General features: G+C 37.5%; 1 protein-coding gene across 1 annotated transcript in view; it reads right to left on the reverse strand.

The window, feature by feature from the left end:
• The window catches only part of LOC754921 (deleted in malignant brain tumors 1 protein-like), a 55,830-nt gene extending 33,054 nt beyond the window's left edge, over window positions 1-22,776 (reverse strand). Inside the window, exons 1-8 of the mRNA XM_030995764.1 lie at window positions 22,587-22,776; window positions 21,748-22,077; window positions 21,070-21,405; window positions 20,246-20,554; window positions 19,694-19,792; window positions 10,540-10,917; window positions 7,141-7,470; window positions 2,353-2,610 (exon numbers count right to left, since the gene is read on the reverse strand). Coding sequence (XP_030851624.1) covers window positions 2,353-2,610; window positions 7,141-7,470; window positions 10,540-10,917; window positions 19,694-19,792; window positions 20,246-20,554; window positions 21,070-21,405; window positions 21,748-22,077; window positions 22,587-22,776 — 2,230 coding nt within the window. The remainder of the gene's footprint in view (window positions 1-2,352; window positions 2,611-7,140; window positions 7,471-10,539; window positions 10,918-19,693; window positions 19,793-20,245; window positions 20,555-21,069; window positions 21,406-21,747; window positions 22,078-22,586) is intronic.
• Window positions 22,777-23,555: the final 779 nt, after the last annotated feature.

Here is a 23,555-nt window from a genome sequence, read left to right on the forward strand (position 1 = left end):
TCGAATGTCATAATTCCTAGCTACGCCAACCTTTGCTGTGCAACCTTACATGAGATCTCTAATTCAACGCCTGACATATGAAGTAAAATAAAAGCCTTAGATTGTACATTGGGCCTAACAGCAAATTAAAAGAAGACAAGGGCACTGAGTGTTTAAGAGATGTCATACATCATCTGATGATACTAAAATGCAGTGCAAAACATAATAAGGGGTTTCCTGCATGATTTATTAACCAAATGCGAGCTCCAAATCAAGCTTTGTTAAAGATATAGTCCCATGCAATCGATATGTGAGGCAGGAGCGCTTGAAGTCCCTCTTTATTAATTAGCTCGATTCGCTTGCTCACCAGCTATTTACATGTAAGTCCAGGAAATCGATAACAAATATAAAGTAGGAGGTAATCAAAAGAAATTATGACACTGAATATTTGTAACAGTTTTCTACACTCTCCTATCCCACTGAAAATATTTCCATTAATATTGTTATTTATTTCATGTACACACAGATAAATAAAAGGTGTTCTTGGGGAGTAAAGCGAAATTAGAAAAATAGGGCGCCCCCTAGTACACTTTTTAAGGGGTAAAACACGGAAATACGCATGGGTGTATATTTGAGGGATGTAATTTTACACCTTATTTTAGTCAGACGAGCACTGATTGGTCAGTGCATATGTGCACGCGCTACAGCAATGGCGCATCGTGTCGGTTGTACTGCCAAATGAAGGGAAATTAGCATAATTTACATATTTCAGTCATGTTAGGGTAATTATCATGTTTCATTTGGGTATATTATTTGTGTGAAAGTTATCCGATCAAGAATAAGAGGTTGTACCGAAGGTTATATTCGATAATTTAATGAAATTAGCAGAAGTGTTGTTTTACTAACTAGTACACAATTGTCTTCTTATACGTACAAGTTAAGGGAAGATATTCAGTAATTCTATATAAAAGTGGGCCACTTTTTTATACAAATTCTATAGAAATCTATAACGGATCTCTATAGAATCTCTATAAAACATTCTATAGGCGTTGTGGCGTGCGCCTGTAATCCAGCTAACAGTGGAAGTTACAAACTGATTCAGCCGAGGACGCAGGTTCGAAACTGAGTCACGTCTTTCGGATGGTGACGTTAAAGGTCGGTCCCCAGACGTAAATAATCATATCTGATTGATACACGTCTGTAAAAAACCAAATACACACACAGTAAGGCATGATTGTGTGTTTAGGTAATTCCATTACGATTGAACCGATACGTCCAGCCATTAGTTAGTTCTTAAAGTCTGCACTTGTGTTGAGTTCAAATTAACTGTTGTTTAGGTAAGCATTAAAGCCTTTCGACATATAACTCGACATTCTGGTCTGATTTCTTTAGAGCGGTTAGAAGGTAGAAAAAAGGTGAGAATCAGTGTTTAGGTAATTCCATTACAATTGAACCGGTACGTCCAGCCATAAGTTAATTCTTACAGTCTGCCCTTGTGTTGAGTTCATACTAACTGTTGTTTAGGTAAGCATTAAAGCCTTTCGACATATAACTCGACATTCTGGTCTGATCTTTAGAGCAGTGAAACGTAGACAAAAAGGTGAGAATCAGTGACTGTTAGGTAATTACGAAGCATGGATGATTGATTGCTCGAGGGATGATCAATTGGTTGATGCTGTGCATAAGAAGGGTGTAGATTAACTCCCCAAAGGGTGCGGAATCGATCATAAAGGGTATAAAATTCAACCCTACGGAGGTAAATTTTAACCTACTTTTCATGAAAATGGAACCAAAAGGTGTTAATTAAGCACAATTGGGTGCAAATTTCACTCCTTAAAGGGAGTACAATCACAACCTTGGGGTGCAGATTGGCACCTTCTTATTAAAAAATAAATAAATTATTCCCTACATTGGGGAGAAAATTTACTCCCTGAAGGGTGTCACTTATGCGACAAGAAGTTAATCCCTATAGGGAGTCAATTTACACATATTTTTCTCTGGGTGTAGGCATTGCCTACATTTAAAACACAGCTTGTTTGGTATAAAGAAGCCCATGTTTTTTGTCTGTTTATGTGTGTGCGGACATCCATGTATGCACGTTCCATTTTCCCTCATTTTTATTTATGATTGCGCCTTGGCCTTGGTCTTGTAGTTTAAGCCTTGGCCTTGCTGGTCACCATGGCCAATGCCTCAGTCGCAAGGTTAGGGACTTCACTGCACCACTAATATGTTCAATGTTTAAACAAGGAATTTTGGAAGCATTTAAAAGAGGTTGATTGAAAGTATGGCTTTTTAAAAACATACTTCCTGAATAACAAATGGCGCCGGCATCGCGTCTATGACTACAGTAATTTCCAATCCGTATGTGAGCACAGTCTGCCAGGTTGCCTTCTGTTCCTTCACACTCGACATGAACTAGAAGAATACGACCAGAGCCCTGACCAAACCTAGCAGATACCGGTGCTTCCAAGGCTCCATCAAACCCCATCATTCTGCAAACCACCCTCGCGTCTCTCAGATCCCAGCTGTCATCACAGATAGTTCCCCATGATCCATCGTGCAGTACCTCTACTCTGCCTTCAGCATCATTAGATCCACCAACAAGATGAACTTGAAATGGATTCGGATGGGCTAAGAATGAGTTTTAAAAAGAGAAATTCGTTTTTACTAGTTTAAGAATACAATATTTACACATAGGTTAAGCAACTTTTTTGGGAAATGATTACATCGCGAAAACGCATGTTTTCAAGAAAAGAAAATTACGTTTTGATATCATTTATACACAAATGTAAACATAATTTTGAAAAAAATAGAAACGAGTATCTCTTTTAAAATGTAAAGAACCATGTAAAATCAAAGCTATGCCTATGAATATCAGTCTTGAAGTGCATTGGCTTTAAGGCGCCTTAAGACCCATTTTTTCTCATCACCTTGGCCTTGGCCATGTGTATTAAAATCTTTGATATTTTTTTAGCAATGCCAAGGCAATTTCAATTCATTATTAAACTTAGTATTTTCACAAATAAAATTTTAAAAGTAGTTTGGTTGCTTGTCTGACAACAGTTTGTTTTACCATTTTGACATGTAGGTGAACATAATAAGAACATCCTAAGAGAACAACACAATGTCCTTTCTGTGACAGAAGAAGTGTCCTGACGTAAAGCCACCTTTTTGTGGCCCTAGCTTGTCCTCATTCATGTCAATACACATGCCTATTTTGATAGATAGGTCTACATCTATGTTTCTTTGCTTTGTTCATTGCTGATCCCCCACATTCCTAAGTACAAGTCAAATCTGGCTTTTATGAGTGATATTTAATGTCAACTCTGACAAAAAGCATCCCTTCCAAAGATATAACATATGCCCTCCTGCATGGAACTAAAATTGACCCGGTCGGCACTCGAAGGGGACATTTAAAAAAAATGTACAATAGAGAGCGCGATAAAAATGTGCGCCCTCAATACGTCGGTTAAAAAGCATTAGGAATTATGTTTTGAGATAATGAAATCAACAGTTTTCTGAAGCTCGTTCGCAGTGTACTCTAGCTTAAGATAACTTCAGGATTTCGTCATTCTTACCCCGCTATTTAATGTAACTTTTAGACAGCTCTTTAAAGGGTGCAGATTAAAAAAGAAAAGAAAATAGAGAATATCATCGTCATTCCTACGCTCCTTAAAACAAGCTTTTAAGTTGCACCGGCCTGATGTTTATATTGCGCTCCCCAAAAAGGATAATTAAATATACTGTAGTTTAAAATCTCACTTCCAAATTGTTCAACATTCGAAGGGAATCTTAACTTTGGAATGCTTTTCTAGTTTCCTTAACAAGATGTATCCTGGGATTCGAAAATATCATATTTCAATTATTATATATCGACCTCTATACCGTTCGATTAATTTGCTCCCTTACGAATATTCCTGGGTAAAATGCGTTAAATCACTTAAGAGGTTTTCCCCCTGTCAAATACAAATAGTTTGAGTTGAGGGGGTGAAGACAATTTGTTTTACACAAATGCCATAATCCCTAGCTACACTACTTGTTGATGTGCTACATTGCATGAGACCAATGATTCACTATCTTGGCATACCAAGTAAGGAGCCTTAAATCGTACATCGAGCAACAGCAAATTAAAAGAAGAAACGAACATCGAAGGCTTAAGAACAGTGATAAATCTCCCGATGATACTAAGATACAGTTCAAAACAAAATAACGGGTGTCCTTAATTATTTATTAACCAAATTTGAATGCAAGCTCTAAATCAAGCTTTGTTAAAGATACGTCTCTCTTTATCAATTAGCTTGATTCGCTTGGGAAAATGTATAATATGAATGTGTAACGGCATATCATATATGTGTACAAACTCTTATAGGTATATTTTCTCAATATGCTCATCGATTGCTCATCGTCACTCTTCGAGGAGGAAAAATGATAAACCATGGCTGACTATTTAGAAGTAAAATAAAATTAAATTGTATGTTAAATTATTAAAATCAAACTTTGGTTAAGATGATTTGAAAAACATAAAGGACGTATACAAATATCTTAACTACAGTTTTGAGGAATTCAAAGAGGAAATATAGTGATTTATTTGAAATGTATAAAGATGATACAATGCAAACATGGAAGTCAATAAATAAGCTATGAAAGAGTGGCAACAGTAAAGTAGAAACGTCACATGTAGATAAGCTCTGTGTTGATTATAATGGTAGTTCGAAAGTTGATTTTAACCTCAAGAAAAGAAATATCAGAAGGCTTTAATGATTTTTCGATAACTTTGGGCCTAACCTTGCTAAATATATTATTGATAATGATAATGATGTTATTACATTTAAAGATTATTTTAGTGATGGAATAGTTGACTCTTTGTTTTGGGAATCAGTTACTCATTATGAGGTAAAGGACTATTTATTAACTTTGAATGTAAAGAAAGCTCGCGGTTTTGATGATTTTCCAGCCTTATTTAATTAATTGCAAAATCATCAGCTTATATTTATAATCAGTCATTATTGAACGGTGTGTTCCCAGAAGCAATGAAAGTAGTCAAAGTTATACAAATTTTTAAAAAGGGGGAAAGAGATGTCTCAGGCAATTATAGACCTATTTTAGTTTTGCCTCTTTTGGCCAACATATTTGAGAAATTAGTAAACAAGAGGCTACTTGATTATTTTGAAAGGAATAATGTCTTGCATAAGCACCAGTATGGTCTCCGTAAACATTATAGTACTAAGTTGTCTTTAATTAATTTGGTTAATGATATGCTTAAATCACTGAATAAGGGCAGTGTAACACTTAGTGTATTCCTAGATTTCTAGCGAGCTTTTGATACAATTGATCACGCAATATTGGCTGGTAAATTAGAACATTATGGAATAAGGGGTCTGCCTCTTCAGTGGTTTAAAGATTATCTTTTAAGTAGATTACAGTTTGTGAATTACGATGGACATAGCTCATTGGGGCAGATTATAACAAGTGACGTTCATCAGGGTTCCGTGTTGGGACCTACACTGTTTTTAATGTATATAAACGATTTGCCAAACTCAACAAATTATTTAGATTTTAGACTTTTTGCCGTTGATTTTTGCTTGTTTCATACATTTCCACCGAGACTAAATTTGATTGATATGGATATAGGGAATATGCATCTTGAAAAGGTGACCATCTGGTGTAAGGTGAATAAACTCACAGTGCATCTCGTAAAGACTAACTATTTCTAAATATGAGGGAGTAGGTAATGAGTAGAACCCCAAGGGGTACTAAAAATAGCAGAGACGGAAATAGTCCGGGTTGATGTTGCAACATTTGTAATCGAAAAGATGTAAATAAGAGTTATAACGTTAAGTCATAACCGATATTTAGGGAGCAAAAATTATTTATTCTGTATCGACTCCATAAACTATTTATTTTTGTTGTATGTATTAATTATTGATTGATAAATTGCCGCAGTCCCTAATTCAGTATTGCTGTTTCAAGAGCATGAATATGAGACTAGACAAAGAGAAAGTAAGAAGTTGAGTGTGCCTAAAATAAGGACAACGCAGGGTAAATGTTCAATGTCATTCAGAGGCACATGCTTTTTGAATGATCTACCCCTATCTGAACGGGAGAAAGCATCAGTGTCTTGCTTTCGTACACCTCTTAATTGTTGTAACTTTGAACCGAGGTGTCTTACTTTTTTGTATATATTATGTTATATAATTCTTTATTTTTTTATTTAGTGTAAAATACCAAAGCTTTGTATTTAATCACAGAACATATTTTAACCTAGATGTGGAATAGTTTGTAGCTTAAGTATGTATTCAATAGTTATTAATATTCATTCATTACATTATCATTCATTGTTGTGATACTTTTGTGTGTGTATCAGACACGATTAACATTTAATGCTATTTTCTGGTCCCATTTGTCCTTTCAATGTTAAACATTCACATTGATTGTTATATTGCAGTACTTTTTGTTTGGATAATGAAACTTCAAACTCAAACTATTTACATGTATGTCCAGGAAAACGATAACATAGTAAGTTATGAAAAGGGGCTTATGAAACTGAATATTTGTAACACTTTTCCACCGAGGGTTACAGTGATTCAGCTCACTTTTTGCCCCCCGCATCACACGTGACGCCAAATACTTAATGATAATAATAATGATAATTGTCAATGCCTTGGTCTTTAAGGTTTGGGCCTTGACTACAACACTCATATATAAAATATTTAAGGAAATAATTATGGAAGCTTTTCATAGAGGTTGAATGAAAATATAGCTTTGGTAAGAACACTATTTTTGTGTGTATGACAATTTTTTGATTTTTTTTTTCTTTATGGCCGACCCTCCCCCCCCCCCCCCCCCCCGTGGATCCGCACCTGATTATACCCCTCATAGACAATTTCTTGTACATGGATTGGTTAAGAGAACTAAACGTAATCAGACATACTTCTAGAAGACCAACCCCATAACTATGTTTTTAAATTCTAGCTGTGATGTCAGACGAGGAAACGCTTTCAAAATCCTCACTTTATTTGCGATGTCAGCTTTTGTGCGCACAACCGATTGATCAGTTACTCCCATCTCCTCGGGCTGACCAAGGGAAAAACAAATGTACCTGTGTTTAAATTCAAGCGAATGAGTAAGAATAATTTGTTGACATTGATGCCAGGAACTTACCTCCCGAATAACAAACAGCGCCCGCATCCTTTGTATGACTGCAGTGGTAATATTCAATCTCTCCATGAGCGCAGTCTGCAAGGTTACCTTCTGTTCCCTCACACCCGACATAAGCTAGAAAAACAGGACCAGAGCCCTGACCAAACCTAGCAGATCTTGATGCGTCCAAGACTCCATCAAACCCCAGCATTCTACAAACCACCCTAGCGTCTCTCAGATCCCAGCTGTTATCACAGATGGTTCCCCAGGATCCATCGTACAGTACCTCTACTCTGCCTTTAGCATCGTTAGACCCACCGACAAGATGAACTTGAAATGGATTCGGATGGGCTGAGGAGAAAAGTAATATTTCTTCTAAGTAATGAAATAATTCTGATCATTGCCAGAGCTACTAATGACAATTAATTAATGTGTAAATTGCCATCAATTCGATGTTTTCTCTATGTACCGTTCGGGTGAAACAAGCCTAACACAAAGTTGTCATTCTTCATCATTTTATTTGAAAAAAATCGCTAATATATCCAGAGGAAAAAACTAAGCAGCAACTTCAATGTAATTTCGCTGGTGATCTGGTCGAAATTAAAATGTCATATATCAGCAGTAAGAGTTTTTCTATTCCACTGTCGAAAAGAGAAAATGAAAAGCAGTCTATTTACTATTTGAAATAAAAAGCATTAATATCAAATTCAGTGTTTTAGAATTAGTGCTCCTATAGTCTACATAGATTGACTAAAAACCCTTTTCTCCGTTGAATATGGACCAAAGACACCTAAATTAACACCCTGCAGATTGAGTAACAATTGAAGAAAAAAGGTTTTGACATAGAATCTAGAGATATGATTTCGCTGCGTTCAATTGCGAAGAAACAGTACAGATAAAGGAAATTATGATATTGGTACAAGCAAAAGTAATCTATTATTGAGTAGAATGAAATTAGTTGTAAACAAAAATTGATTTCTGTAATACGATACATACCTTAAAAACTCTTATGTACTATAATACTTAAATACATATATAGATTAAAGCAACTACAAAACGTAGACATTTCAGAAAGTGGCAAGAGATGAAAAGCGAAAAAAATCGGGAAAAGTATTCTAGTGCAGAAATTGAACAGCAAAGACGTTGTTATAGTAGATCCAGCAACCAAGCAAGGTGGCAGTGTAGGAAGGCGGTGAGTTCATATAAGAAATATATAGCCTCAGGAGTTAAGAAGAATGCAAGAACATTCTGGTCATATGTAAACTCAAAAATAACAACTCCGGAAGGTGTCTGTAATTTAACCAAACCTGATGGGAGTAAAACAGAAACGGATCAGGAAAAGGCTAAGGTTTTGCAAGATTTCTTTTCAGTTTTCACGAAAGAAGATTTACAAGATATCCCTCTCCCTTCAGATGTTGAATTTGACACTCCACTAGACGACATACAGATTACGTCAGGAGATGTGTTTGAACTACTGGGTAGACTTGAGCCTAATACATCTCCGGGGCCTGACAATATACATCCCCGTCTACTTAAAGAACTAGCAGATGTGTTAGCTCTACCGATTTCTTTGCTGTTCCAAAAGAGTCTTGAAAGTAGAGAGTTACCCCAAGACTGGAAATCTGCAAATGTTACCCCGATTTTCAAGAAAGGTAACAAAAGTGATGGTAACAATTATAGGCCAGTTAGTCTAACAAGCATTATTTGTAAAATGATGGAGAATCTTGAGCGTAAGCAATTGCTTGACCATCTTATGACGAATGATTTGATTTCAGTTCACCAGCATGGGTTTGTAGTTGGTCGGTCTTGCATCACCAATCTTTTAGAGGTGTTGGACCAGTGGACACAGATTTTGGATGATGGAGGCACAGTAGATGCCATATATTTGGATTTCATGAAGGCGTTCGATACGGTGCCTCACAACCGGCTGCTTCTCAAATTAGAATCGTATGGAGTTCGTGGGAATGTACTTGCATGGTTAGAGTCTTTTCTGAGTGGACGACAGCAAAGAGTAGTGGTCAGAGCAAGAAGTTACCTGGTCAGAGGCAAGCAGTCTAAGTGGGGCAAAGTCCTGAGTGGAGTGCCGCAGGGCATTGTGTTTGGTCCGTGTTTATTTTTGCTATTTATCAATGACCTTCCAAAATTTGTCAACTCAAATATGTCAATGTTTGCAGACGATACAAAGTTGTATGTCCGTGCTGATACTGCAGATTTAAGAAAGCAACTACAAGAGGATCTGTCACGGATGGAAGAATGGGCTGAGAAATGGCAGCTTTGCTTTCATCCTGATAAGTGTACTGTTTTAAGGCTTGGGAAGTTACTGGCAGAAGCCTCTACAGACTATTGTATGGAAGAGGGGACAGACTCTGTAACACTATCTGTTACAAAAGTAGAAAAGGACCTAGGTGTCCTTGTAGATTCACAACTATCATTTAAAGATCACGTTACCCAAACAGTTTTTAAAGCGAATCGAGTACTTGGAGTTATCCGTAGGACATTTATGTACCTCAATACTGATACTATGCCGTTTTTGTTTAAAGGCCTCGTTAGGCCAATTTTAGAATACGGACAAGCCGTATGGTCCCCATACAGATTAGAAGAGAGGATGTTGGAAAGCATACAAAGACGTGCAACAAAGGCTATTCCTGGCCTTAAAAATTTATCATACCAGGAGCGCTTGACCAAACTCAAACTACCAACTCTTGTTCACAGGCGTAGAAGGGGGACATGATCGATGTGTATAAGTACGTGAATAGCTTGTACACTGTGCAAGAGATTCCCTTTAAGATGAGTACAGAAGATAGATCTCGAGGTCACTCTAGAAAACTTGAAAAGATATATTCAAGGCTAGATATAAGAACATATTTTTTTAGCAATAGAGTCGTGGAACTGTGGAACGGTCTCTCAAAAAACGTTATGGCAGCTGGGTCGGTAAACTCATTTAAGAATGGACTTGATAGTCACTGGTCAAAGAATGCAAGCCTTTTGTATGAGCCGGTCTAGGTGTTGTCTATTGACTCATGTTATTACACAACCTCCTCCCTCCACAAGTAGCAGTAATCATGGAAGAATCCTGGATTAATGAACAGGCTTAGACCTACAACATCGTGTATGAAAGTAATGTAAAGTAAGTTAATAAGTAGTTCCTCCTATAATGTGACTTCCCGGTAAAAAATATTTGTTGGACAAATATGAAAGATCATATAGCTACAGAGAAAATGCCTATTTTTATATCAAAAGGTTGTTTGTACAGAATAGCTTAAAACGGAGAGGTAACTTCGTGATTTCGTGATTCGTGATTTTTTTTTCTTTATGGCCGAAATACGAAGGAATAAAGAATTTAGAGTTACTGCTCCATTTTGTGTTTAAAGATCAGCTCAAAAATTTTATTCTGTAGAATACGGACCCAGAAAAACCTACCTCCGGAATAACAAATGACACCTGCATCCCTTGTATGACTGCAATCGAAACTTAAACATGTATAGTATCCATCTTTTCCTTTGCTGCAAGAGACACCTTTATTTCCTGCAATATGAGCACAGTCTGCAAGGTTGCCTTCTGTTCCCTCACACCCGGCATTAGCTAGAAGAATACGACCAGAGCCCTGACCAAACCTAGCAGATACCGGTGCTTCCAAAGCTCCATCAAACCCCAGCATTCTACAAACCACCCTCGCGTCTCTTAGATCCCAACTGTCATCACATATAGTTCCCCAGGATCCATCGTGCATGATCTCTACTCTTCCTTCGGCATCGTTAGACCCACCGACAAGACGAACTTGGAGTGGATTCGGATGGGCTAAAAATGAATTTTAAGAAACGTAATTCGTTTGTAATAGCGTAAGGATATAATATTTACACATAGCTTTGGCTACTTTTGTGGAAATGATAACTGAGCGAAAATGTCAATTTTTCTGTATCATTATTTCATTTCGATATCATATATTTAAAAAAATTAATACAGTGCAGCTTTTTTCATAACTACGAACATCTCCTTTGAAATTGTATAAACCATGTCACATCATAGGTTTGCCTATTTTTTACCAGTGTTGTAATGCATTGGCCTTAAGAAATAAATATACATATGTTGTTGTGAGTACGGATTCTTATAAGCAATATGATTGCATGTTAGCCAACATTCAAGAAATGCCTAGAAAAATAGTCAAAGTCAAATGCAGTCATAAAACTATCACTATCACTTTTCCAAATGGAAACGTCAGATTTTAGTAATTGATTTCGTAGCAATGATAGGAAAAAGTACCTGTATTACCATATAAGCTCAAAATATTATTTTTTTTGCGATTTGAACAGAATGCCATTTATAATTACGAATATTCGTTTCCTCATGTCCAGAAGAGTTCTTACCTCCTGAGTAACACACGGCGCCCGCATCCATATGATGCCCACAGGAAGAGTCGATCTTTCTTAAACAGTTTGCCAGGCTGTCTTCTGTTCCCGAGCAAAAGACTTTAATAGTATCACCAGAACCCTGACCAAACCTGGCCGATCGTGGCGCGGCCAGGGCACCGTCGAACCCCAGCATTCTACATATTACCCTTGCGTTTAACAGATTCCAGAATTCATCACCACAAACGGTAATCCACGATCCACCGTACAAGACCTCCACTCTTCCTTCAGCATTGTTGGAGCAATTTATAAGACGTATATCTGGTAGAAAACTGTCGATGAGTTTCCGCAAAATTGCATTTATTTTGTATATTATCCAAAGTGGTTCATTGTGACGCAGAACGAAAAGAGGAATTAACCTTTTTTCTGAAACGGATCGATTGCCCCTCGATTAAATTGAAAACATGATAACTACAATCAGATTGTTTTGATCGGACAACTGTATAACTATTAGAGGGATTGCTAGACCTTTTTTTTTAGGGGGGGCAGGGTTTAATAATATTTTCAGACTGCTGACATTTGTCCAACAAGCTAGGAGTTTCTATGAGAGATTGTAATCTTTTTTAAATGTGAAGGAATTCTTCGTGGAATAACAAGAAAATGAAAGATATAGGTTGATGGGGTTTTAACAAAATCGGACTTAGCTCAGGTCACTCACAATATTGTGTCTGGTATTACATGGAGCCTTTCGACAAGATATCATGCTAATGATACCCAAAACGACTGGTTGAAGTTGACTAGACACTGGACCTTTAATTATAATAATAATACGACAAATTTATATAGCGCTTGTGACATGAAAGTTTTAATGCGCTGTACATAAATCAAGATTACTTCAAGAAAATCAAAATTACTATTAAAACAAATTAACATTACTTAAATTACCAAGAAGATCAAATATTGCTAACATCATTAAAGAAATTAACATAGCATGTAAATTCCTTGGTAACTTAACATATATCATCATACAGTGTATCAATAATAGCAACAGTTTAAAAAGACATAATGTAGGCATTGTAAGACTAATTCAAACTTATTTTATAGTTATTTTGGGTTGATTTTGGAAAAGATGAGTTTTTAGATTTATTTGAGAATGTCAATGGTGGGTGAGTCCTGGATATGGGCGGGGAGAGTGTTCCAAAGAGTAGGGGCACAGACTGAGAAGACTGAAAAGTACTCGTAGTTGACTGAGAAGGCCATGTCACCATTCTATGGTTTCATTTCTTGCGAGATCCGAGTCACAATTTTGGGGTAGGTATTGAATTATACTGTTTGATAGATAATGGTATTAATGTATACGATGAACAGAACAAAGAAATTTACAATTATTTTTTAAATTACTGCCCTCTTACATATTATTATTTCCCGGTCATTTTTCCACGCCTCCAAGTGACTTATTCTTAACAAGCTGTGCCTTTTTTAATAGGTGTCTGCGCATTTCACAGTGTTTTGCTTTTCTTGTCAGGGTTTCCTTTACATATTAAAAGTTGTCAAACAACTTTGATGATATATAATTTTGTAGTATGATTAATTTTTCAATTACTATAATCATTTTGTTATTATGAAACTTATTTGTATTTTTTTTATCTGTATTGAATCTGCATGTGAATGTGAAACCAATACACTCGACTCAACAAAACCCAATTTAGAAGTCTCGTATGCGTGAGCGCGCACTATGTATCATTCAGACGAGACTTTCTTTAACTAAACAAATTTAGCCAATGGTTCGAAACTGGAAGTGATCATTAGATGATTCCAGTTACAAAATATATAGATACATTTTTATCTTACTTAAACAATTTTGAGGAGGGGGGGGGGTTCCGATATCTTGGAAACTTTTGCTGTTATGTTTCTCTGACATTTCTGTTTCTGTAGGGAACTGTTTGTGAATTATTATTCTGTTTTCATGATTCTAGTGTGCTTGGTGGAGGAAATACTACGCTCAATCACTGGTATACATGGATAATATAGACTTGGCCATTTTTAATAGGCTCTCGAATTTCCTACCTTACGCGGAACGTATGGACAAAGGCGTAAGCAGGACCACTCCATCTAGCTACACTCAGCAGGATCAGGATTCCTTTAGACATTTTATAGTAAAGAGCCGTTGGTAGAAGAGGCGGAGCCATTTATCGTACCTATTATACGACATGGTACAACACTCTTAGAGAACTAGCCTGCCGGGTAACCAAGGGCTGCAAGTAGCTACGTTCATCAAGTAGGGTATGAATCGCCAATGTAAGATCTATAAAGGTTGATGTGGGTCTGGACTCACCACAAGCTGACGAGTTCGCTGTAGCGTTCAGGTCCTACATTCATAAAACTTACTACGTCTAGTTGCCAACTGCAACTATGTACTCGTAGTACAATAGCCTAGGTAATTAATTGACAACTAGGTTAGTAAGGTTTGTGCATATGGGTCAAGCTAGGTTTCCATGCACGACCAAGACGATAATGTTTTGCTAGGTGTTTGGGCATACGTAATATCATGGACTCTTCTTTTTCTCGTCGAAACTGTGAAGTCTTAAAATTTCCCTCGTTTTGATAATAACCTCGTTTTTTATGGTTATGGATATGGTTCGACGTAAACACCTTAAGTAGCTCTTTTTTTAGATTAAGCATAATAGGAAAATGAACACAGATTATGAATCAGATTATGTATTGTAACTGTTTTAGTCTGTGCTAAGCCACAGGAGATATCTCTCCCATGCTCAACCGTTTCAGGTTGATTATGACAATGTACTTGTTTGCATAATTTCTTCAATATTACATTTGTATTATAAGTGGAAACTAATTCTTCCCTTTCATCCTTTCTCTTTGAATTTGTGTATGTAATATACGTATTAGCATATAATAGCGGCGTGAGTTTGTTGGGAGTGTTCAGTGCAGTTTATCCTTTTTCTTGCCGCCTCTTGGACACTGTTCTTGTGAGAAACGGCTGGGATCAGCCAGGAGCTGTGCCTCAAAGGTTCTTTTATGTCAAGAAATTCCATTTTCGGTAAATAATAACGACGATATTGTAACTTTTTTTTTACTAGTTGTCGGTAACCTCCAGGAAAGCACGTCTCAGAAAAACGCATCAGCCTGAACGAAGGAAAGTCATCGCATCGACGTATACGAGTTTCAGATGGGTTGTCACGCAAGTCATAAACCGACGTGAGTTGTGTTATAGCACTGGAAGTGCAGCAGAAACTGTAGTTAATTCTTATCTCATCTGTACTTTCGCTTTTGAACGAATGTGGATTTATATCAATGGCCTATGATGGCGAATTTCCTAACTTGGTGTACATTAAAGGCAACATATTCCATTAAATATATTATATGTAGGCCTTTGGAGTGTTGGATTGTGATGTTAAAAGTTGTAGTACTTTTTCCTGAAATGCAATGTCTAGCTTACAAGTCAATACCCAATTGTTTGTAAAGTGGTCTCACCCCTCCTCCTTTCTCTTTCCTCTCTCACGCTCTTTCCATTCCTCTCAAGTTAACTCGCAGCTTTTCCTGCCTGATTTCCATTTTTTTTTATTACAACAAAATATGGTAGCGTCTAATATTTTAATATTGCAAAATGTATTTCTCATCTGCGCAATCTACCCCTGGATTTATACGGAACTCTCTAATGTGTATATGATTAGTATACAAATATTGCATATTTCGTCGTTCAATATAACACAATAAATGAACCATGTACTTTATGGCCCGAATTCACAAAGCAAGGTTTGAGCTCAGACCAAGGTTTGAGCTCAAACCTCCTTTTGTTTCGCCAAACCTCCTTTTGTTATTTACAAACCTGTTTTGTAAATAACAAAGGGAGGTTTGGCGAAACAAAAGGAGGTTTGAGCTCAAACCTTGGTCTGAGCTCAAACCTTGCTTTGTGAATTCGGGCCAGTAAGTATATATCAAGTTGAAATATCATGACACGAGGTAAATTCTGAATTTTTGAGGTGAATATAATATGTTATAGGAAACAACAAATTGCATGCTATGTATGTTAAATATGATTCAGGGTACATTTGTAATCCTTTGGAATAAGGGCCTCACTTTACATGCACCAAGCTAAGATATTAGCGAGTTTTCGCTCAGCAACGGACAGACCTTCGCGGACGAAGAACACTCATGTTTACGGCCGTTGCACACAGACCGCCCTTGATACAATACGTGGTTTCGCTTTTCGGTGAATGCGTACGTATCTTTACGGAGGTATTGCATTTGCAATGCCATTAGGCAATTTTCGTAATGTAACCCAATTTAATGCATACGTCTTTGTGAAGTGCCTCGATACAAAATATTTCATTCACCTGATAAGGATAATATTATTTCAATAGACAGAATCCAAGCTGCATAAATTAGTTGTTGCCAGTTCGACAAACATTAGGGGTATTTCGCAAGCTCATTGCGGACAGAGAATCTGCGGTTCGTGTGCAAAATCGAGAAGCTACTATAGTAACAGCAGGGTGATCGCTGAGGTATTGAAATCCAGAACGGGTTTTGGCCAAATCTACGGGCGTTCTCAATGACGCCCTAAGTGAATAAACAGCCAATCAGCGAGCTTGTACCAAAGATGGTACGTCTAAACGACTGATTCGTCTAATAACGAAGAATGACGAATTTTAACAGGCGGATCTAGCTTCTTTTTTATGGCGTGGGCGGGGGGGGGGGGGGGGTTGACATTTGAAAAATCGCGCCGACCAATATTTCGCTTAGTGGGGGGGGGGGGGTAGGGAGCACTAACATTTGTTTTCAATTTGAAAAAAGTGCCAACCAATATTTCGGGGGGGGGGTAAAAAGCACCTTGGCCAGCCCAAGGGAGGATTTAAACCTCCTAACCCCCCCCCCCCCTAGATTCGCCCCTGACACGAATGACTCTTCGGTGAGTTTTTTTTCTTCCGATTAGTGTTTCTGAACAATAACAACATGAATATGGATATAACATGAATTGTTTTAAAACCTGATGATAAATTATTGTTGAAATTTGATAAACAGCCGTTTTGTGGCTTGGTCGAGACAAGTTGTTCTAGTCGTGTAGTCCCGTCTGTATTGTATTGCGTGGAAGGGAACAGGCCATTTCCGTAATGTAATCAAATTTAATACATACGTCTTTGTGAAGTTCCTCAATACAAATTATTTCATTCATCTGTCTAGGATTCGCAATAGTCAGAATGCAAACTGCATGTATTAAGTGTGGCAACATGTATGCAGATTGGATTATGTCTATTTAAATACTAGTATTATTATCAGGTGAATTAAATAGTTTGTATCGAGGCACTTGATTCACTTGGGGCGTCATTGAGAACGCCCGTAGATTTGGCCAAAACCCGCACAGTCTAATTAACTTTAGCACGCATTATACAGTACCAAAAAAGTGTTTACGTTGCACGTTCACTCACGCACATATAGAAATATCCCATGCTCCGGCGTTCAAGTAGGCCTACAACAAAATATGTGAACCGACAACTTCCAGAGTGAGGCTATATTTCACCGAGGCAGCAAGCTGAGATTAAGATATAATGGCTCGAGACACATTCTAAATTTACATGTATTGTATTGTATTTATTAAACTTCATTGATGTACATCAATATTCTGTTTATAAACATATAATCACTTTACAATGTAATGTAACAATCAATATTCTGTTTGGGAAGATATACATCATATAAGTATACGTATACATCATCTAAATTTTTAAGTGATTATATGTAATACTGAATGCATGCAGTATTTGTAATATAAAATTGAGGGTATTTGCGACCTCTTGCCTTGATTGATCCCTTGGAGTCGAGCCATGCGCGCTGATCAAACAATGGAGTAATTATGCAAGGAAGAGAGGTGCGCAGAAGATTCTCTTTTGTATGCGTTATACCGTGTTAAAAGGGTTGTTATATTTTGCAAAGTCGTGCACATTGTAACAATATATTGAGTGTCCCATGACACGTTTATAGCCAAAAGGATACTCACTAACAAATGCACCAAACAAAAGGAAGAAACATACTGTCGAGGAGCCAGAACTGTTATTTTCAAAGCAAGATAGGTATATTTAGTTGCGATGTTAAAGGTAAAGACCAGTTATGGTCATGCGATTGCATTGTGAAAGAAACGTTGTAAAATTGATCAGAAAAGGTTGATCATCTAGCATCTAGCATCTGCAAGGTTCTGGAATCATCAAAATGATAAGAAATTTGGCCCATTCTTCCTAAAGGTACAAGCACTATACACAGAAAGATGTATATGGGACTACCCTATATCTCTCACAGACCATGAGAGAAACAAATTTACCAAATATATGAATTAGGCGGTTTCCCGGCAAATTTGTTATCATCATGTATTAGTCAAAACATATTCTTTCACATGATTGGTAATGAGAGCTTCCATTTCATTTTTTGAAATTGGGGCGTTTCCAATACTGGTCTTTACCTTTAAGCCTGACTTGTTATCCCTTTTTATTATCGTTGGACAAATACGTATTGTGAAAATAGATTATTTTGATGCATAGAAAGGACTTACATATGATTATGAATAATCTCTTAACATCTCTATTACATAATGAATTGAGCCACATCTAATGTGATGATAATGATAGAGGCAATCGAGTACAGTCAATATCTAAATAGTTTGATATGTAACGTCTACACTAAAAGAAGGAACGCAATATGATTGATACGATTTCATTTGTTTCCCTTATTGTACATACCTTGCTATGTCGAACATTTTGCTCTTATTTGGTTAAGCAATTACATTCGTGAATTTATTTACAATCTTACAGAAATGGTTATTCGTGTATCACAAAGAGGTAAAATTACAGAAAATATATGATATTTTCATTTTTTGTACCCAAATGCTTATTGTTTTATTCATTATTTCAACACTGATAACGTAATTATTGTCGTTTAGCCTGACATTTACATGAAAGTCTGTATTACTGTCATACATTTTGTCTTGAATGGTATTACACAATGGAGAAGAAAAAAACCTATATAAGTCTGACAGTGTCTAATCTACGAGTTGGTTTAGATCAGTGGTTTGAAGATAAGTTTAATCATTGGATATGTCCTTTGAATTAAACAATTATTTAGAAAAACAGTTGCGTGTGAATGGTAATAGAATAGGCATTAATCGTCATTGAACTGAGATCGTATGGAACTAAAGAGGATTTTAATTTACTTGCTGAACTTATGACCGCCATTAATAATTACATTTGACATCCCTTTCAGTTTTCCATCGTACTGAAGCGGAAGAATCCTTTTCGATCGTGGTGATTTGTTACTACTAAAATACGGCTCTCATTCGATAATCTTTTATTTCAGCACACTTGTGTATATCCTTACAAATGACGGATAAGTGCATTATCAACAACTGAACCACTTCTCATAAGTGTCTAATTGTATCTTTTATCTTTTACCCCACAGTTGTCATGTCCATATACTCTTAGAAACTTCAGGAGTTTTTTGAGGTGCAGTTTTATTTATTTGCACACTAGATAGTGTTTTTCCATCGTTTTTGCTCGGGTCTGTGTCGGAGTTGTCCTCTCACGGGAGAAGATATCCATCCATGTCCACATGTTTCCCCGCTGAGGGCGTTTGGTAGACAGTTTTCATGTCGATGTACTCATGATTATTCGATTTATCGTCACGAAATTGATCAGCCGTCGCTGTCACTCCATCATCCGATAATGCGTCCCTGGTCGGAAGGATATATCCATCGAGATCAAAGTGTTTTTCATTGTCAGGTGTTTCATAAACGGTATTCATGTCCATGTATTTATGTGGTTCTCCTTTTGTGATGTATTGCGAGAGATTCAGATCATTTTTTCCGTCATCATCAGTTGCTATATCTGATTTATAATCATGATGAAGCATACCGGATTTTCGTCTATCCGGTAACCGAGGTGGGGCGTTCAGGTCTTGATAAACTGAGTTAAGCGAAATAGCTTGCATCGTGCCAATACTTGTTACATCCACATAAATATCGGCGTTTATATTTTTCGCAGCCCTTCTTTTTCTTATTCTATGAAGACAGTACCAGCAGGACAATATCAGAATGATGGTAAACAATAAAACGCAAAGCCCAAGTAGAAATATCTTTGGAAGATCTGACAACAGACTAGGTCTTGTATTCAAGTTCAGATCTTCAAAATTAGTCGGGATTTCCTGATTGCGGGAAATTTTCTGCGTACTTGACGATGCTACTGTAATGTCGTCAGCAGCTGTCATCGGATCGTCAGTTGTAGGTGTCGTAACATCAGGCGCGACTAAATGGGAATAGGCAGCCATATCTATGACAAAAGTGGAACATAAGATAAATATCATTAATAAACAATTCACATTAAGACATTTCACATTTTCAAAATATATACGGGAAAAAAGATAAAAACATGGGCTATGATATTTATTATTATAAAGATTTGAAAACGAAGGTGTGTATAAAGTTTTGAATGAAGTTAAGAGAAAGTTAGTAACTTTTTGAAGTAATTAAATCCTTTATTTCTCGTCATTGCGCTGATTCCAGCTTGAATCGTAACTGCTTAATATAATGCACACGATTCCGTTTCCCTGTATAAGAATAGTTATCTTTATAATGAATTTCGTAAATAATTTTTTACCTTTTTCCTTGTAAGCAATTCATTCATAATTGGATTCAAAACGTGTCAAAATTAGTTAGGTCACTTTGAAAGGTTAAATGAAAAATGATGACTGGATGCAATGTGCGTAACATTTAAATATTGTACCTCCTATGAGACACGTGACCCCGGCGTCTTCGTTATGTTGACAGTTGTTCACTCCAAATCCTAGATGTGCGCAGTCCGCAAGATTGTCTTCCGTTCCATCGCACCCGACATGAGACAGGAGAATGTCATCGGACCCCTCGCCAAACTGGGCTGAACCTGGTGCAGTCGAGGCGTTTCCGAATCCTAGCATTCTGCATACGACATTTGCATCTTGCAAATCCCAGCCATCGTCGCAAACTGTTCCCCAGGTGCCGTTGTATCTGATCTCCACTCTGCCTTCAGAACTGTTGGATCCACCCACGAGCCGTACTCCAACAGAGTTTGGATAGGCTAAAACGAAAATGAAATTTCTTTCTTTTAGTAATTGTCATTCTCTGTCCTTTTCTAGTTTAGTTCTTCATATAATTATTTGGGTATGCATTCAATTTAAGTCAATATCTTATTGGAGTTGGAGAGTTTTTTAATAATCGTATCATCTACTATATATCTGTTCAGCCTCCTATCGAAGACATCTATACTAGCCTTTGTTATACCCGGGAGATGTATCGACATTTAGTGAAAGTGTCTATCATGCAAATTAGACTGTAAAATACACATTTTAAAATAAATGACCATTACCCAAATAGTGCCCTGTTTTCTTGTGACAATTCATTCATTGCACATTCTTTACATTGTGCAAACAGCGTCTATCCGGCACGAATGTCAGTGAAACGACTTAAAACAGCTGAACAACAATCTTTACAGGGTGATTATGAAACCACTCTTGTGCCTGACTATATCAAAAAAAGGTATGCACACAATATCATTTTACCGAAAGTGTTGACACATACCTCCCGAGTAACAGATGGCACCAGCATCCTCTTCATGTCCGCAGAAATTGACACCTAACCCAAGATGTGCACAGTCCGCAAGATTTGCCTCCGTTCCGTCACAACCAACAAGATTGAGAAGTATATCCCCAGATCCCTGACCAAACCTTGCAGATGTCGGTGCGTCCAAGGCTCCCTCAAACCCCAGCATTCTGCAGACGACCCTCGCGTCTCTCAGATCCCAGCCATTATCACAGATAGTTCCCCAGGATCCATCGTAGAAGACCTCCACTCTTCCTGCAGCTTTGCTGGATCCATCGACCAGCCTTATTCCGAAAGGATTTGGATGGGCTGAGGCAAAGGAAGTCGGCAATTGATAATGCAATTAAAAACCAATAAAATGTGAAATAGCACACAAAATGAAATATATGGCACAAGGCAGTTATGTATATGTTATTTGTGAAGTTACTGTAGTAGAAAAGTTTAGATGGTTTCAATATGATTCTTAAGCTAAAGTATTGGTCCCTACTTTGAATAAGCCGGAAGGGAACTAGTGGAAACTAGACTAATTATTAACATGTCTTTTCTTGAACATATCATCAGCTCAAGACCATCCACGACTGATATTAGTGGATAATAAGTAAACTCCTAATATAATGATATATCGGGACTGCTTGTGGCGGTTAAACATACCTCCATTGTAACAAATAGCGCCCGCATCTTCATCATGTCCACAGTAATGTACTCCAATCCCTCGGTGAATACATTCTGCTACGTTTTCTTCTGTTCCGTCACATCCGACGACATCTAGAATAATACGACCAGCGCCCTGACCAAACCTAGCAGATCCCGGTGCGTCCAAGGCTCCACCAAACCCCAGCATTCTACAAACCACCCTCGCGTCTCTCAGATCCCAGCTGTCATCACAGATAGTTCCCCAGGATCCACCGTGCAAAAGTTCTACTCTCCCTTCAGCATCGTTGGACCCACCGACAAGACGAACTTTAAATGGGTTCGGATGGACTACAAGAGAATAAAAACTTAAATAACTGTTATTTTCTTATAGATGATATCATCACAAATTTCAACATACGTTAGATGAAAAAGTATGATGGCAGTTTAAATAAATCGAGCCATCTTTCGGTTGCTATTGATTGCAAATAGTTATCCTATCAGTACTACCTCGTAATTAACTACATATGAAATGCGGAGTGTAGACGCGAAGAAAATTAACACCATTGTGCCTTAATCCAATGATTTATAGACCGTAGGGAAACATCTTATTCTTACATGACTATTATGTACGTTCCTCCACAATACCTGCCTCCTTATAAATCGACCGAATGAAAACAACTTGCACAATGATAATAACTATATATTTTGTGAAAGATCCAGCCCCTTAACAAAATTAGTTAAAAATAAATTCATTAAGAGGCAAAAAGGGAGATTTTTAAAGTCACTTATAAAATAATTATTCTGATGTTCGTTCTCGGATAGGTGTACTACTAGTTTATAATATCTAGAAATAATACCTCCTGAGTAACACATGGCACCTGCATCACTTGTATGACTGCATGAGTAAAGTGCATTCACTGAATAACCACATTCTGCAAGGTTGTCTTCTGTACCATCACAGTTGACCCTATCGAGAAGAATACGACTAGAGCCCTGACCAAACCTTGCAGACCCCGGTGCGTCCAATGCTCCATCAAACCCCAGCATCCTGCAGACTACCCTCGCGTCTCTCAGATCCCAGCCAACACCACAAACAGTTCCCCAGGATCCGTCTTGCAAGACCTCTACTCTGCCTTAAGCACTGTCAGAGCCATTGACAAGCCGAGCCTGGAATGGGTTCGGATGGGCTATATAATGAAAATATGTTAAATTTTATGTTTTTGTTTACATGATTCGACTTCATTTTTTTCGTGAATTAGGAATGGCATGGACAAAAATAGAAATTTGTCAATCTCAATAAGGTATTCCTACGTCGCATTTCATGTATTCATGTATTTATTGAAGGGGAGACTTTCGGAAATATTGTAAATATTTTATGAACGTAATTAAAGTTTTAAAAAAGTAATATAATTCTGAAAACATGCGCGTTCCACATTTTTCTTTTTTTGTTAGTCCGTACCTCCTAAATAACATACGGCACCTGCATCCATGTGATGTCCGCAGGGAATGCTGGCCCCAAAGTATGGACAGTCGGCCAGGCTGTCTTCTGTTCCCCAGCAATCGACACGAAGAACATCACCAGATCCCTGACCAAACCTCGCTGATCGTGACGCAGCCAGGGCACCGTCGAACCCCAGTATTCTGCAAACCACTCTTACATCTCTTAGATCCCACGAGGCACCACAGACAGTGCGCCAGGATTCACTATACAAGAACTCCACTCTTCCTTTAGCATGGTTGGAGCCATTTACGAGACGTACTTCTGGTTGAAAAGTGTCAATGGTGCTATTTCTTCTCCGCCACCCATTTTATAGCAAGAATAGTTT

This window comes from Strongylocentrotus purpuratus, unplaced genomic scaffold, assembly GCF_000002235.5.
Source record: "Strongylocentrotus purpuratus isolate Spur 01 unplaced genomic scaffold, Spur_5.0 spur5_scaffold_3, whole genome shotgun sequence".
NCBI classification, from domain to species: Eukaryota; Metazoa; Echinodermata; class Echinoidea; order Camarodonta; family Strongylocentrotidae; genus Strongylocentrotus; species Strongylocentrotus purpuratus.